At 42.2% G+C, this 17,311-nt stretch overlaps 1 protein-coding gene across 2 annotated transcripts in view; it reads right to left on the minus strand.

Moving 5' to 3' along the window:
- The window catches only part of ASB15 (ankyrin repeat and SOCS box containing 15), a 64,755-nt gene that overhangs the window by 16,184 nt on the left and 31,260 nt on the right, over nt 1-17,311 (minus strand). The window contains exons 3-7 of one of the 2 annotated variants that reach the window (XM_082257099.1): nt 14,318-14,373; nt 14,111-14,242; nt 11,453-11,611; nt 9,904-10,149; nt 5,745-5,916 (exon numbers count right to left, since the gene is read on the minus strand). In XM_082257099.1, the coding sequence (XP_082113225.1) occupies nt 5,745-5,916; nt 9,904-10,149; nt 11,453-11,611; nt 14,111-14,242; nt 14,318-14,373 (765 nt within the window). Of the gene's footprint in view, nt 1-5,744; nt 5,917-9,903; nt 10,150-11,452; nt 11,612-14,110; nt 14,243-14,317; nt 14,374-17,311 lie in introns of those variants that run through there. The other variant, XM_082257100.1, reaches the window with a different exon arrangement.

A 17,311-nucleotide genomic window follows, 5' to 3' on the forward strand; every position in this document is an offset into this window, starting at 1 on the left:
GGTATTTGTATTTTTGGCATGTCATCTGCTGGTGTTGGTCCACTGTGTTTTATCAAGTCCAAAGTCAGCGCAGCCCTCTACCAGGTAATTCTAGCGCACTTCATGCTTCTCTCTGCTGAACATATTTGTGGAGATGCTGATTTCATTTTCCTGCAGGACTTGGCACCTGAAAAAATACCAATGCCTGGTTTAATGATCATGGTACAGCTGTGCTTGATTGGCCAGCAAACACGCCTGACCTAAACCCCATAGAGAATCTGTGGGTTATTGTCTAGAAAAAGATGAGAGACAACAGACTTAACAATGCAGACAAGCTGAAGGCTGCTATCACTATCAAAGCAACCTGGGTGTAACGGAGCTCCAATACCCAGCCTAGGTATCTCCGCTGTATCATCCTTGGAGCTGAGGAAGTACTAAAATATCCAAGGCAAAGTCCACACACACACCCCATAATAAGCTTACAAGGCAGACAGGAACAATAGGACAATGGAATGCAGGTACAGTAATCCCCCGCTCCATCGCGGTTCAGTTTTTGCGGTCCCGGTAATTCACGTTTTTTTTTGTAATGTTATTTTACTATATAAATCATTAAAAATGAAATATTTTTGTGTTTTCCATAGCTCTTGCTCTGTCTCTCAGTATCTTTTATGTGTTTAAATGAGTTTCTATTGTTTTAAAAGTGTGTTTAAAGACCTTAAAATGCTTTTACACGTACAGTGACAGTAAAAAAAACATGCCTACAATGCATTTTAATAGGGTTTTTCTATTTTGCGGAATTTCACTTTTCGCGGCTGGGTCCGGAACGTAATCCCCGCAATGGAGGGGGGTTTACTGTATTCACAATAACAAACCCCACCCCACTAGCATGGCTCTATGAAACACTTCTGCCATATTCTAGCAATCTGCAATACATCCCCACACATCTCCTGAGGGACGCTGCTCAGAAATATTATGGTCCCAAGTGAAAGACTCCCTCACTCTTTCAACACAAACCACACTCTCAGTGTCCATTCCGCTACACTGCTCCCCCTTAACCACAAGCCGGCATACATAGTCTGATCCATAACGGATCGGCTTGGGGATGTCCGGGGAGTACTCACAGATCATTTTTCCAGTTCAGTTTGTCGCGATAACCTGTCAGCATTGCCATTCTGTTTAGTCTCTCATTGTGTAAAGTCCTTGGCTGTAGGCAGCTTAGGCCTAGAGTCTGTTTTGCTTGGGGTGACAGAGACTTGAATTCATAGTAACAGTACTCCAAGGGTCCCACAGCCTACACCCCCACACAGAGACATGCTACCCTACAAGCCAGGGCCCATAGTCCGTGGGCAGGAGGCTGGCTTCCACACTCTTCCAGTAGCCCGTGGCGAACGTCCCAGCAAATGGATGTTCATCACATATCTCCCCCCTCCTGGGGAAACTAACCAGACCCCAGACCTCCAACTGGTTTGGGTCTGTGTTAGTCTGGTGTCTTTTCCCAGACTGTGCCGTGCTCCAGAGGACCTCCTTCCCTACGTCCCAGTTGATATAATACACTCCAGAGGCATCCGGTTGTTGCTGGAGGGGAAAAAATCAGGGTGGAATGGGCCCCCATACTAGGGGGTTGGAGATCTGGGCTGACTGCCCAGCATCTCTGTAATCCAGGGGTGGAGGCCATGGCCCCATACACCTCTTCTGTGACAAATGCTGCATGGACTGGTGGGCAGAGACCAGTGGGGTTCTGCCCTGCTGCCAGCTCTTCCGCTGGGTAGGCACTCAGCTGCTGGGGAGTGATCGCCACCTTCTCGCCCTGGGCCTCTGGAACTGCTGCAGGTGTGGGGCAGAGGTCTTGGACCCTCTGTCCCATTGTCAGCGCTTCTGCTGTAGGCACACTGGGAGGTTCCTCCTCTGCAGAATAGTATACTAAATCCACAGTCTCTGGAATTGCTGGCTGGTCCTGGGTAGTGGGCACAACCATCTCCACCCCCAGTGCTGTTGGCTGCTGCTGGGACGAGGGAACTATAATCGCCTCTCCCGCTAATGCTGGCTTGTCCTGGGTAGTGGGTACGACCATCTCCACCCCCAGTGCTGTTGGCTGCTGCTGGGCCAAGTCTAGGAGGTGTTGGTAGTCCTGTTCCAACCCCCACTCCATGATAACCAGATGGCTGAGGTCTAGTCTCAGCTCCAACAATTGGACCGGTAGCATCCTTCTTCGGTAATAAGAAATAGCCCAGAACCGCGACATCGCAGGACTGCCAAAATCATCCTCCTCCTCCATGGCCTTCCACAACAGGCCTGGGCCATCATAGCATCCCCCCTCTGGTTGAATGCCTTCTGCCACCCAAGGGTCTTGCTGGACTGCGAACCACCATAGTGCCCGGTACGAGTCGTCCAGCATAATTTCTTTCTGGACCAGGCCCTCAAGGTGCCTTACCCACTCCATCAAGGGTTGCTCTCCCAGGATAAACATCCGTTGGCTCACTTGTTCCTGCCAGCATTGCGCTGTACTTGGAAGCTTCTCTTTCCGCCGAAGCTGTGCTACCTCCATGGACTCCTGCCAGAGTTCTCGCATTACATGTTTTCTCCAGTCCACCTTGTCCTTGGCTGACATATGGCTCTGTTCCTTTGCCAGTAGTTTCCGCTGGAACTCCACCTCATATGGGGACACTGCCCAGGGGCTAGCTTACTCCATCTCCTGAGTTCCTCCTTAGATCAAGACGCTGCTGGGCTCCTCACTGTATTCCTCTTGCTGCAAGGCTTGTATCCCACCGATTGCCACCAATGTAACGGAGCTCCAATACCCAGCCTAGGTATCTCCGCTGTATCATCCTTGGAGCTGAGGAAGTACTAAAATATCCAAGGCAAAATCCCCCCAGTAACTGGACGACACACAGTTCTGGGAGTCAACTAGAATGAACATGTTTATTGAAAACACAAGAGATCTACACTCTGGCAAAACCCCTCCCTCTTCGAGCCATTCCACACACACACACATCCCATAATAAGCTTACAAGGCAGACAGGAACAATAGGACAATGGAATGCAGGTATTCACAATAACAAACCCCACCCCACTAGCATGGGTCTATGAAATACTTCTGCCATATTCTAGCAATCTGCAATACATCCCCACACATCTCCCGAGGGACACTGCTCAGAAATATTATGGTCCCAAGTGAAAGAGTCCCTCACTCTTTCAACACAAACCACACTCTCAGTGTCCATTCCGCTACACTGGGTTTCCATAACACCTCAGCAGTGCCACAGGTCAATTACCTCCATGCCACGCCCCAATTTATAAGTGCACACCATACTGTACATCAGCCTTTCTCAACCTTTTCAACACAGAGGAACCCTTGAAATAGTTTTCAGGTTTCAGGGAACCCCTGCTAAAAATTACTATATTTACAACTCCTTATACATTAGTGTGATGGTCAGTGGGATAAATGCTCCTTACACTTGTGGACATTGGGAAGAATGACCTTCTTCCAGATAGCTAAAACGATCAATGGTGTCAGGGGAACTTATCAGAGAGGCAGAAATGGCTCATTGTTCAAGGAACCCCTAGCAACCTCTGGAGGAATCCCTGGTTGAGAATCACTGCTGTACATGGATATACTTTTCAGTAAGCCAACATTTCTTTATTAAAAATCCTTTTTTTTTTTATAGCTCTTATGCAATATTCAAATTTTCTGAGATACTGAATTATGGGTTTTCACTAGCTGTAAGCTATAATCATCAAAATAAAATAAATAAATGCTTAAAATATATCACTCTGTGTGTAACGCATCTCTATAAAATATGAGTTTCACTTTTTTAATTGAATTACTGAAATAAATTAACTTTTTGATAATATTCTGATTTTATTGATATGAAGGAGGAAGGAAGTGATTGGCGCTGCTTGGTGGGGTGTTTTTGGGAATATATTTGTTGGTTACTATGCTTCTAGTGAGGTTTTATATGGAAGTCTGTATAATAAATTAGAATCTGTGTGTAATCCACTAAAATCTGATATCAAATGAAAAAACCTGTATAAAATCAGAACAGGTCTCTGTGTAATTTCTAAAACATAAAAACCTTATATAAATTACATCAGCAAATAAATCTCATACGTGCAAATTGTGCAAAAAGTGGTGCCAAAGTGAATGCAAAAAGTGAGGTGATAAAAAATTAAATAATGATCAAATGTTGTCCAGTAATAAATATATAACCATAAAATGACAATTGGTAAGTATGCTCCAAAAAGTACCAATAAAAATAAGTGAAAAAATTAATAATGCATGTGTAACCATAAAATGACAATAGGTAAGTATGCTCTTATACGTGCCAATAAATATGTGATAAGAATATATAAAAAAATGACTGCCAATAAATAAATAAGTGCAAAGGTGCAAGAGTGAACGGATTCCTCGGTATATGTATTCAAGTGCTCCCCTTCTTAGGGTCGCATTTTTGAAGTGGGCAGCAGCCAGGTGCGGTGTTAATTTCTACATATATACCCCCCATCCTAAGCGCGGAATTACATAGACCTCTTCATTCTGATTTTATTAGATGCACCTGAATTAATCAAAAGTGGATAGCAGTGGTCTACATAAAAAAAAAAAAAAAAAATCAACTTAAATCTTATTACAGTAGTTACTTTTAGTTTTAAAAAAAACTTAAGACATTTTATGAAAAAAAAAAGGCCTTTTAGTACATGCAAAATGTTAGCAGTTTAAAGTTGCAGAAACAGATGCTATCTTAACCACTTAAGCCCCGGAGGATTTGGCTGCTAAAGGACCAGGGGTTTTTTTGCGATTTTTTACTGCGTGACTTTAACGGACAATTGCGCGGTCGTGCGACGCTGTACCTAAACGAATTTGACGTCCTTTTTTTCCCACAAACAGAGCTTTCTTTTGGTGGTATTTGATCACCTGTGCGATTTTTTGATCACGCGCTATAAACAAAAAAAGAGCGTAAATTTTGCAAAAATAACAATATTTTTCACATTTTTTTATATGAAATTCCCCAAAAAAAAAAGTAAAAATCAAAATTTTTTAACATTTTTCGGCCAATTTGTTTTATGCTACCTATGTTTGGTAAAAAAAATCGCAAAAAGCGTATTTTGATTGGTTTGCGCAAAAGTTATCGCGTTTACTAACAAAGAGAAAGATTTTTGTCATTTTTGGTGTTTTTTTTTTTAACGCGTAATGGCGGCGATCTGCGATTTTTTTTCGGTACTGCGACATTGCGGCGGACAGATCGGACCCTTGACTGACATTTTTGACACTTTTGGGGTTACCAGTGACATTACTGCAGTAATCAGTGCTATACATATGCACTGTTACTGCAAAAATGACACTGGCAGGGAAGGGGTTAACTTTATTGGACAGGGAGGGGTTAAGTGTGTCCTAGGGGCGTGCTTTCTACTGTGTAGGGACATTGCTATTGGTGTAAAAGCAAAGATCAACCGTTCTACATAGTAGAACGGTCAGATCTTTACTTTTACACAGGGAGAACTGACAGGCAGCTTGTTTACACAAGCTGCTCTGTCTTTCTCCCTTCACAGGAGCGATCGCAGTGTGACTGGCGGACATCGAGTCCGCCGGTCACACGCACTGACTTGCCTGTGAACGAGCCGCGGCGGGCGCGCGCCCGCCCGCGATAGGCTCGCAAGTCAGTGACAGGCGAGTGACGTACCGATACGTCACTCTGCCTGGCCGGGGCTGACCGCCGCAGTATATAGTCGTGCGGCGGTCGGCAACCGGTTAAAATAATGTATTTACTCACAGATAATGTCCTCCATAGGCTGCTTTGTGTATAGGGAGATATCCTTCTTTATCTGGCACATTTCCACTTGCTCCATACTCCAAAAGAAGAGCCACGCAGTCTGGGTTTCCTCCTTCAGCTGCACCAGACAGCACTGTAGAGCCATCATCTGCTTCTAAGTTAATATCACCACCTAAAAACAAAATTACTTCTCTTAGATATTACAGTGAATATAGGTGACAAGTGCATGAACATTAGGCTAAAAAGAAACAGTGAAACTTGCACAAAAGGGTTGAGCAGTTGTTGTATCTTTTCAATAGAAGTTTTACATACGCATCAGTTAAAGTGTTACTAAACCCACAACAGTAAAATTAGTATGTATATGCAGTAAAGCATGCTTGGTATACATACTGTGGAACCTAAGGGGTTAATCCTCTGCATTGTGTAAAAATGCTGTATAATCCTGTCTTCTCTGATCCTCCCCTTTTTCCACTGTCATCCATCCATCTCCTCATAAGACAGAGTTTTTGGAGTCCCTCTGCATATGCTTAGTTTGGTGTGTATTGCAAGATAGTTTTTTTTTTCCTTGGAGGGTGCATGTGATCAGCACAAGGCCAATAAGCACTGTCCAGACAGAGGGTCAGGGGTCCTGCCGCCTCATAAGAGGGTTAGAGGAGAATGAAAACTCCTCCTACAAGCTGAAGTGCCGGTTCACACTAATGCGATCACAGACATCGCATAAGATACAGAGCGCAGTGCTCCTAAAATCACATGCAATGTCTGTGCGGTGCAAATTCAGCCAGTTTGTATGGCTGAATTCGAACCGCAATCGCAGTGAACTCGCACAGGACCTTTTTTTTGGTCCGCAGCAGAATTGGATCGCATGGTGGTTCACACCAGTGCGATCCGATTCATATGCGAACTGTCAGATTGCACTGCGATATGCTATCTGATCTGGGGGTGTCGTTAACTTTGAATTAACACCCCCAGCGTATAGCATATGGCAGCGTGAACTGCCTGTTCTGCGGATGCGATGTGGGAACACGCAGTATATTCGCAGTGTTCCCGCATCGCAATAGTGTGAACCGGGACTTAACCAGACACTGACAGAAGTCACAAGACTGCTATATACTGCTGATGAGAAAAGGTATTTAGCAGTTTATATTTACTGACATAATTGAATTTCCATATTTTGTGTACTGTGAGAGACCAGATACAATGAATGCAGGGTCCTGGGTTTAGTAACACTTTCTGTTTCAATATGTTTATTGGTTTTCAGGGAGAATAAAGAATTCGATACAACACAAATATCCCCCACGCAAGGGGCTATCAATGTTTAGTAACACTTTAAGCACTAGATGAACCATCAGATAACACATTATGCATTCAACAGGGCTTAAATAAATGCAGTGACATGCAGGGCATTGGATTGCAGAATTTCATAACATACATTCTATTTTGATATTTGAGATTTCAAAATGAAATAAACACTGCACATTAGCATAGTAAGTCATTTTCTGGTACTTGCATTGTAATATAAATGTAACCTGGACTGTAACTGATAACTGCTGCTTTTTCCTTTATTGCTGCTGTATTATCCTTCTGTAGTGTGTACAGGGTTAAAGTGAATATTCATTAATGCATAAGTGCAGCAGCCATCTTTAAAGTAAAACTATATCCAGCGCTGTGTTGTCCTGGAGCTCCCTGTTGGCTGCTGTCATCTTCAGCCGGATTGGCTTCTGGGTTCCCGATCTTCTGCTATATTCATTGGCGCAGCCGAGATTACGTCACTCCCCCACACGCGCAGGATTTCATTGATCTTAGCATTGCAAAAAAGTGTACACTGGGCTGCACGTGCACAACTAAGTGTAAAGGGAACGCAGGTAGGTGAACAACATTAATCCCAGAGAGAAATAGTATGCCTTTTCTGCATTGAAAATCCTGCCAGTTTGCCAATTATTTTTTTTCCAGGTTAAAATTCCACTTTAAGGACCACTTTGCAATGCTAGTCTATGAAGCATCTCCAGTGCAGGGCGCAGCCATCCTGTATGGAGGGTGGTGATTGGATTGGCTGATTCAACAGAGCAAGTTGAAGTGTAGTTGGCAGGCTGGCGAGGAGAGAGAAGAAGACAGTCTTGAAACAAGCAGGTGTGTCTGTAATAGTTTGAGTTGCTTCTAGATGAGCAGTTTCCTCCCATAGCTGACCACAATCGGGTGAGAATTCAGAGAAGCAAAGAGACGGAGAACCTTCACTCTGGGAGGGTATGCTTTGGATGCCTGGTGCGATCAGACTATGTGACCCACCACTAGTAGGGAAGAAAAATGAATGTCTCAGCAGGACTGAAAAAAAAGGGATCATCATTCTAGCCCTGTCTGACTTGAACATGTCCAAAGACCCAGAAGAGGGTGCCCTGGGACTGGTTAGAGACTTATGTTATACAAGTTATTCTATTGTCTGCTGGGAACTGCTGTGCTTTCTTCAAGGGCCCTAACTGTGCCAGCCAATGGGTTCTTAGTTTTTCCATTCATAATTCAGTAACCAATGTCACAAAATGGGGACTGTTATAGCTGGTTAGGAATATCTTTATATACTGTTGCTAAATAAATCCAGTTCAGCTTTCGTCATTATTGTTAGTCAGAATACTGACTACAGAATACTGTTATTGTCTTATTGATTTATTGTATAAGTATACTTGCGAATCCTCTCTTCTTTTAGGCTATGTTTGGCCTAATAAATTATTTCAAATATCTCAAGGTGTGTTGGTAAGTGCTGGGTGAGCAAGGTGTGTCATCTTCCGGTTTGCAGAGACATCACATAACAATTCAGTGGCTCCTCTGAGGGTAGCGCTAAATAAGGTAAAAATATTAACTATTGTATGATATTCTGAGTGTTAAACACAAAAGGAAAGCTCCTTGCTGGAAAATTAAAAAAATATTTAACATCCCATGCACAAAAGAACAACTATTTGGAACTATGACCAGGTTACATTATTAAAGATCCTATTTCACAACAGCTACTGGAGAAACCCACCTGTGATAATTAAAGGTGTGAATGGATGGTTTTGTTATCTTCCTTTAGCTTTAGGTTTTGTTATTGGTTTACACATTCATTTATATATATTTCCTATGCTAGATAAAAATAGAATTGCTCATGTCAATGTTTCATGTTCAAATATCGGCCTGCAGGTGGTGCTTTAGGCTCCTTTTCAAATATTTTCCAGTTTCTTCTTGCTTCTTTAAGGCCCCTTTTGCACTTGTGTGACCTGAAAGTTGTGTGGTTTTGCTGTGATTTTTTGCCGTGATTTTGACTGGACTTGAAGCAATGCCTGTGTAATCTTGAGGTCTATGGACCACAAGTTGCATCAAAGTCGGACCAAAGTAGTGCAGGGACTACTTTGAAGTCGCTGCAACTTGAAGTCACACAGATATGAATGGTACTTATTGTAAAACTTGGGGTACGACTTGTCATGCGACTTTGCAGTCCCATGTCGCAGGACAAGTTGCACAAGTGTTAAAAGGAGCCTAAAGGCCCGTACAAACAATAAGAAAATCTTTAGGGAAAATTCGTCCGACGAGCGATCTGCCGATTTTCGGACTGTTAGTATGGTGCTTTCGACAGCCAACTCCGACTTTTCGGCTGACAAAATCCTGATGTGCAGGCTATAAAATGTTTGTCGTCCGTAATACAACGTCTGATTTTCGTCTCATTAGTACAGATTTTGACGGAAAAAAATCTTAAGAGCAAGACTAGGCATGCTCAGAGACGAAAGAACACATACAAAACAATCCAACACATGACATCACTTCTGAAGTAGAATTCTGTCGTACGGGAAAATTCGTATGAAAATAACCTCTTCACTTTCCACATCAGACAAGCGTGCCACAAAAAACGGACGACAGACCGTTCAATAATCTGATCGTGTGTACGGGCCTTAAGTCTACATCTTAACCCAAAATATACACACCTCTCTTCATCATCTGTTCTCATTAGAAACAACTGACTGAATACAACTTATACTGCACTCTGGAATTTTTGAAGTGAAGACAGATTATGGTGAAAGGCAGTCAGTCCTACAGATATAACATTTTTTTTTTCTAACTAATTTGTTTTAAAACAATAATCCACAAAGTAACACTGTTTAATTTATAATAAGAAAAATATACACTTTTTTTTACATACCCCTATGGATTAACTGTTCAAGGGCTTCACACTGACCAAACTCAGCAGCTACTCCCAGTGGTGTGACTCCAAAGCCATCCCTGAGACTGAGGTTTGCACCATTCTTTATGAGTAGGGAGATCAGATCATTGCGGCCCTGCTTTGCTGCTTCATGCACTGCAGACCAACCCCTTACACATGGTTGGTTAATAGTGCAATTGTAACTGATCAGAGTAACCACCATATCATAACTTCCACTCCTTACAGCTGGAAAGAAAAAAACAACAAAATCCAAGTATGAAATACAAATACAAAACCATTAAAAAAAAAGAAGGCCTCATGCATTGAAGTATCAGTTCCTAGGCACAATTTACTATAGTGGAGTAAAACATATCTTTAATGTGCTTTTTTGTGTTTTAGTGCACGTCGTGCTAAATTTTTACCCATATCTGGCCTCAGTAAAGTATAGCAAATGTAGTAAAACATGCATTAAACTAGGAATATCAAGTACATGGTAATACTTTGCTGTTTGCATATGTCCTTCATAATATTTTCAGATAACTAGTTTAACTACTTGCCGCCCTTGGCTGTCCATGGACGTCCTTGGTTTGTGGTGAGTATACTGGGATGATGCCTGCCTACAGACATCATCCTGGTATTACAAACAACAAAGTGGGAAGAAAAGCGCTACCCACAGCCAGGTAAAAAAATTGCTTGCAAAATTAAAATACAAAAGTCTTAGTTTATTGACAATGAATGCTTCACAGTAGATAATCCAAATCATAGAGGACGCTGGCCACCATATGAAATAACACAGATGGAAAACGGCAGTACCTTGAGTGGAGCCAGTGCAGATGACTAACAATTTCGGGTTCCCGGAAGGGGGATGGGATGAGAAGCGGGCAATGCAGCCAGGCAACAAGATGGTAAGAGGCAGGTGGTAGGGTTCCATAATGGAGAGTAGAGGGAACGCCACAAAAGCCGTCTTGCACTTCACTGAAGAGGCACCATCCACATCAAGGAACTGACACAGCCCATGCTGTCACAAGGGATGTTGTTCATCCCTTGTGATAGCAATAAAGTAAATCCAAAAAAATAAAAAAAAGTTTTGTATAAAATAAATTAAAGTAATAAAAAAAATGTAAAGCACCCCCGTGCTTACGCACAAATGCGAACGCATACATTACTCCCACACGCATATGTAAACGGTGATTGCACCACACATGTGAGGTATTGTTGCAAACCTCAAAGCGAGAGCAATAAGACCTCCTGTGTAACTCTAAACTGGTAACCTGAAAATGCATACAGCCCTTTTACACCTGCCAGTTCATAGAGGTGAATGGAGGGTTCGATCAGGTCCACCTAAAAAACTGACAGGTGGACCTGATCAGACCTTTCGTGTGAAATTGGGCCTTTCGGACAAAACTAACGTGTGAAATATAATACATCTAATTTAGATCAAACAAAATATGGATACAATTACTCCTAGAAGAATACAGTATGTATAAAGAAATATAGCATGGATTCTATTTACATATTTGTTTGTGAGCGTAATTGTAGCAAATCTTACCAATTAGAAGTGGTGACTCTCCTCTGCTGTTCTTGGTGTTCGGCCAAACTCCTTTCTCTAGAAGTGCCTTCACATTTTCAGCTAGTCCAGATTTAGCAGCAAGTGTAAGTGGTGTTTCACCATCACTAGTCTTCTGCTCCCACTGTGGTTTATATATGGCTATATGAGTACAACTAATTACTTTCTAGTAATAAGCACAGAATGCTATGGTTGACAGATTTAGAAGGTTATAGACTTTGTTATTGATATTTGTGACATATAATAGATTACCACTATGAAAATCTCTTTGTGAAATAGGCATGTGCAATGCCATTTACCATTAAATAATGGATCCTACTTAATAGCAGCTTTTAATTGCATTCATTAATTAGTTTAAATAAAGTTACTTCTTTGCCAAAAATATCAATTTCCAAGTTTGTAGAAGGTGGGAGGTGGCCTTGCTAGTGGGAATGATGTGACACAGAGACATAAGAATATGTGGTAGATGTAAGAATATTAGGTATGGTGGACTAACCGCTTAGGCCTGGTTCAAACTGATGAGATTTCAGATGCAAATTGGGTTGCATTGAATTGCATTATAATGGAGATAACATTGTTTCTAATAGTGGCTGTTCACATCAATTCAGCACAGCTGCAATGCGACTTTGAGAAAGGGTCCTATGATACTTTGGTGTGATGCAGTGCGATTTTGTCATCATAGACCTAATGGAAGTGCATCAAAATTGCATCTACATGCGTTTTTAAATTCATTTTTGTGTGCACTTTATGTTGGCTGTTAGGAGCTGGCACCTGCCGTTGTTCTGTTGATTACTGCAGATCTTAGGATAATGACTCAGAAGATCTGAGCATGCGCAGTAGTGACATCACTCCAGCTGATGTGCTGATCATCTGGTGTAACTTCAACACTACGCATGCGCAGATCATCAAAGGCATTATCTGACAATCAGCATCACGGAAGTCTCGCGCATGCGCAGAGAGAGCGAGGCAGAATCTGACAATCAGATTCTGTCGCCGCGCTTTGCTGATCATCGAATAATGCCTCTGATCATCTGCACATGCCTAGTGTTGACATCACGCTAGCTGATCTGAAGGTCAGCTGGAGTGACATCACTTCTGCACATGCACAGATCGTCGGAGGCATTATCTGACGATCTACATTAATCAACAGAACACCGGCATTCTAAGAATCAGTGACTCATCCCTGCTGTTAGCAGCAGGGATGAGTGATCGGTTGTTAAGGAGCTGGCACCCGCCATTGTCCTGACAACCATGAGTCATACCTGCTGTCAGCGGGGGGATGAGTCACTGGTTGTTAGGATGCCAGCGGGTGCTGCCTCCCTAACAACCGATGACTCATCCCTGCTGGCTGACAACAGGGATGAGTCGCAGTAGTAAAACAGGCATTAAAAATGTATCAAAAATGCAGCAGGTTGAACTGCAGCTGCACTACAGATCACATCACACATCAATCACATTGAAAACTGGATCAAAATCGCACTGCTCTAGTGTGAACCTAGCCTTAATACAGCTGTTTGTTTGTCAAAAACAATTGTTACAATATGTCACACAAACATTATTTACAAAGTTCAGAAAAACCATCTCCACACTGGTCATATCTGTTAGTAACAACTGTTGATTAATATTTACTTGTTATGAAATTTGCAATTATTCAAACTCAGAAGTCTGACCAGTTCCCTTTTCCAAATAATTACATGAAAATACAATCCTTAAATGTGGTGGCTATTTACGATTTCTTTTTGTCCTGTAGTTTTACCTGGTGATCCAGCCAGTAAGTCTGTTTATTCTAAAATTCCTTTAAACTTCCTTGAACAGACCAGGCCGTGCAGCAAAGTTGGCAATTCGAGGATTGAGGAAAACCATTTACCGCTGACAGAGGTGCTTACAATGGTCAGCTTTTATTAGTTTATGTAAAACTTTATCCCAAAAGAAAAAAACTTTTTTTGTAATTAGCTGGTGTCAGCTTTGTTATGCCCCGTAAACACGTGTCGATAGTTGGCCGTGAATTTTCGGCCAACGTCCGATCGGCCGTTTTTCGGCTTGTTAGTATGATGCTTCCGACAACCGACTCCGACTTTTCGGCCAAAAAAAATCTGGTGTGCAGGCTATAAAATGTTTGTTGGCCGTCACCACAACGGCCGATTTTCCGTCAGTCAGTACAGATTTCAGCAGACAAAAATCTGATGAGCAAGACTGGGCATGCTCAGAGATGAAAAAACACACGGAATGTAAACCATCACATGACATCCCTTCTGAAGTAGATTTTTGTTGGCCGAGAAAATTTGTGTGCAGTCTAGAGCACATTTCAACCAACACAACAACACTGGACAAAAGTCGGCCGATCGGTCGGCCGATAATCGTTGTGTGTGTACGAGGCATTAGTCCTGTCCATCTAAATTTGCTGGTACTTCCAAAACTACTATCTTCACAGGTTGGAAATGTTGCTGTCCAAGTGTGGCTCCACCGTACCTCCATAAAGAGAGGAAGTGTGTTATTGGCCGGATCATCAGGTGAAAATAAAGCCTACAACGAATGTAGCCACCACATTTATGGATTGATAAGCTGAAATGTATTAAAAATTTTTTTTCATGTTAGATACACTTTATGTTCCAATGATGGTGTGTATTTTATGCACCTTACCATCAAGAACAATTTCTGTAATTTGCCGGATTGGTTGGACTACGGCTTCATGTAGAGGAAACCACCCTTTCTCATCAGCTTCATCCAGCGCATACTTATATTGCATGTATTTCTGGAGTTCTGTGATTTCACCTAAACACATTACACATCAGTTCAGTTCATGATTGATTGCATCATTAGAACAATAATAACACCTCTTTCGCTTACCTTGTTTTATTGCAGCCACAATTTTGCGGTTTATCTCACTTGTTGGTACAAAGCCACTGTAAAAAAATGGGTTATTATGTTTATTTACTGTACCCATATATCTTTGGTAAGTATATTAACATATATGTATGACTATATGCATGAAATCCTAAAATTGTGACTTTTACACTGTTCAAAATAATTAAAGCAACACTTTTTAATCAGAGTACAGCATCAAGTCAATTAAACTCCTAGGATTTTGATATGGTCAGTTAAGTAGCGGAGGGGGTTGTTAATCAGTTTCAGCTGCTTTGGTGTTAACTAAATGAACAACAGGTGCACTAGAAGGGCAACAATGAGACAACCCCCAAAACAGGAATGGTTTTACAGGTGGAGGCCACTGACATTTTTTTTCCCTACTCATTTTTTCTGACTGTTTTTTCACTAGTTTTGCATTTGGCTAGCATCAGTGTCACTAATGATAGCATGAGGCGATACCTGGACCCTTTAGACGTTACACAGGCAGTCCAACTCCTCCAGGATGGCACATCAATATGTGCCATTACCAGAAGGTTTGCTGCGTCTCCCAGCACAGTCTCAAGAGCATGGAGGAGATTCCAAGAGACAGGCAGTTATTCTAGGAGAGCTGGACGGGACCTTAGAAGGTCCTTAACCCATCAGCAGGACCGGTATCTGCTCCTGAACAGGATGAGCACTGCCAAACCCCTACAAAATTACCTACAGCAGGCCACAATCAGAAACAGACTTCATGAGGGTGGCCTGAGGGCCTGATGTCCTCTAGTGGGCCCTGCGCTCACTGCCTAGCACCATGGAGCTCGATTGGTATTTGCTATTGAACACCAGAATTGGCAGGTCCGCCACTGGCACCCGTGCTTTTCACAGATGAGAACAGGTTCACCCTGAGCACATTTGACAGACGTGAAAGGGTCTGGAAAAGCCGAGGAGAATGTTATGCTGCCTGTAACATTGTTCAGCACGACCAGTTTGGTGGTGGGAAAGTGATAGTCTGGGGAGACATATGCATGGAGGGACGCACAGACCTCTACAGGCTAGACAATGACACCCTGACTGCCATTAGGAATCAGATGAAGTCGTTGGACCCATTGCCAAACCCTACGCTGGTGCAGTGGGTCCTGGATTCCTCCTGGTGCATAACAATGCCCAGCCTTATGTGGCGAGAGTATGCAGCCAGTTCCTGAGAATTAAGGAATTGATACCATTGAATGGCCCCCACACTCGCTTGACCTAAGTCCAATAGAACACTTCTGGGACATTATGTTTTGGTCCATTCGACACTGCCAGGTTGCACCTCATACTATTTAGAAGCTCAGTGATGCCCTGGTCCAGATCTGGGAGGAAATACCCCAGGACACCATCCGTTGTCTCATGAGGAGCATGCCCTGACATTGTCAGGCAAGCATACAAGCACGTGGGGGGCATACAAACAACTGAGTACCATTTTGAGTTTGAAATTAAATTTCAGCAAAATGGACTAGCCTGCTGCATCATTTTTTCAGTTTGATTTTTGGCGGGTGTCTTTGAGTTCAGCCCTCTGTAGATTGATCATTTTCATGTCCATCACACATTGGGACATGCTTTTATTCCTAACACATTACCCAGCCCATATCAGCATAGATATCCAGTATGATATTTTTCCGCATTAAGGCCCCTTTCACACTGTCCGTCCGTCGGACGGACTCCGTTTATCTCAGCGGGGGAAAAGAAGAGGTTCAGGAGCTCTCAGAGGACATTACAAGAAGGCAGGAAACCAAAATAAGAAACTATGTTATGAATATTAGATAGCAGGGCCATTAAGTAGTGGATGTGTATGAATTATTCTTGGAGAATTAAGATATTGTTTAGTGTCACTTTAAATGAGTGGACAATGAGTGATGTTTTGTTTGCATAACAATACGTGTAAAGCAGGATGTTCTTCTCCTAATTTTATCCGTGCAAAACAATTCCAGTTATTTGGCACCAGAGAATGAGCTTCTAAACCCGAGACTATTCCGTGCAACAGAGCTGGTCATCAGACATTATTGGTCTATGACACTGAATTCCTTCCAAGCCTGTATTTTTTACTGAGCTCTGGAAGATTAATTGCTGGACTATGTTTGAAACATTGCCATTCTATGAAAGCTTGTTCCATTATGTTATGGTGAGCAGCCTATCTATTCTGTCAAGACAAATACTACCACCTTTATGTTTGCATTGGCAGAATACAAGTTAGTGTTACTCAAGGACATTAGGTTTAAACAGAATATCAAGTTTATTTCAAGAGACACTGTCATTCAATAAAAAAAGTGTAAATAAATAAACAGTATAGGAAAGTGCATTTTTAATACTAAAATTGGCTATACACTATGCAAATTTTGGCCAATTCCTGATTAACTGGCTGATATTGTATGGGTGGTCCTGACAGCCCCATTTTGACCGCCATTCTTTGATTGAAAAATTTGACGGATGGACATGTCCTTAAGTTAAGAGACTGTGGATCCAGGTATAAACTTTGGTTAATTCATTACTCCACACCAATTTGAGAAAGAATCCCTGGGAAGCGCTCTTGCATCAACTGATCGATTATGGCATTTGTCAGGAATGTACACTAATTATTAATTTTCATGGCAACGAAACTTGGGGGCCTCCCTTCCCTCCCCTTCCCCTCTTCTTCCTCCTTTCCCCCTTGTCCTTTTTGGGTTTTTCCTTCTCCTTCTTGCTCATTTCCTTTTTCCATTTCTCGGCTGAGTACTTTATGCACCTTTGGCTAGATTGGCTGGCCCTTCTTTTGTTCCCCCTTTTTTTTTTTTTTTTTTGCCTTTCTGTGGGTTACCATTAACTAGTAGTTAGATCTTCTCACTGTCTAAGAAATCTCACTTAGGTTTTTGACTTGCCACACCTAAACAAATATGTCCATGGCCTTTCTTGTGATATTTCCTTAGCTGTTTTACCTGGTTGCAACATCTTTTGGTTAATATGACTAGGCTAGACTCCATT

This window comes from Pelophylax lessonae (genome assembly GCF_965119305.1).
Source record: "Pelophylax lessonae genome assembly, chromosome: 4".
In the NCBI taxonomy this organism is placed as follows: domain Eukaryota; kingdom Metazoa; phylum Chordata; class Amphibia; order Anura; family Ranidae; genus Pelophylax; species Pelophylax lessonae.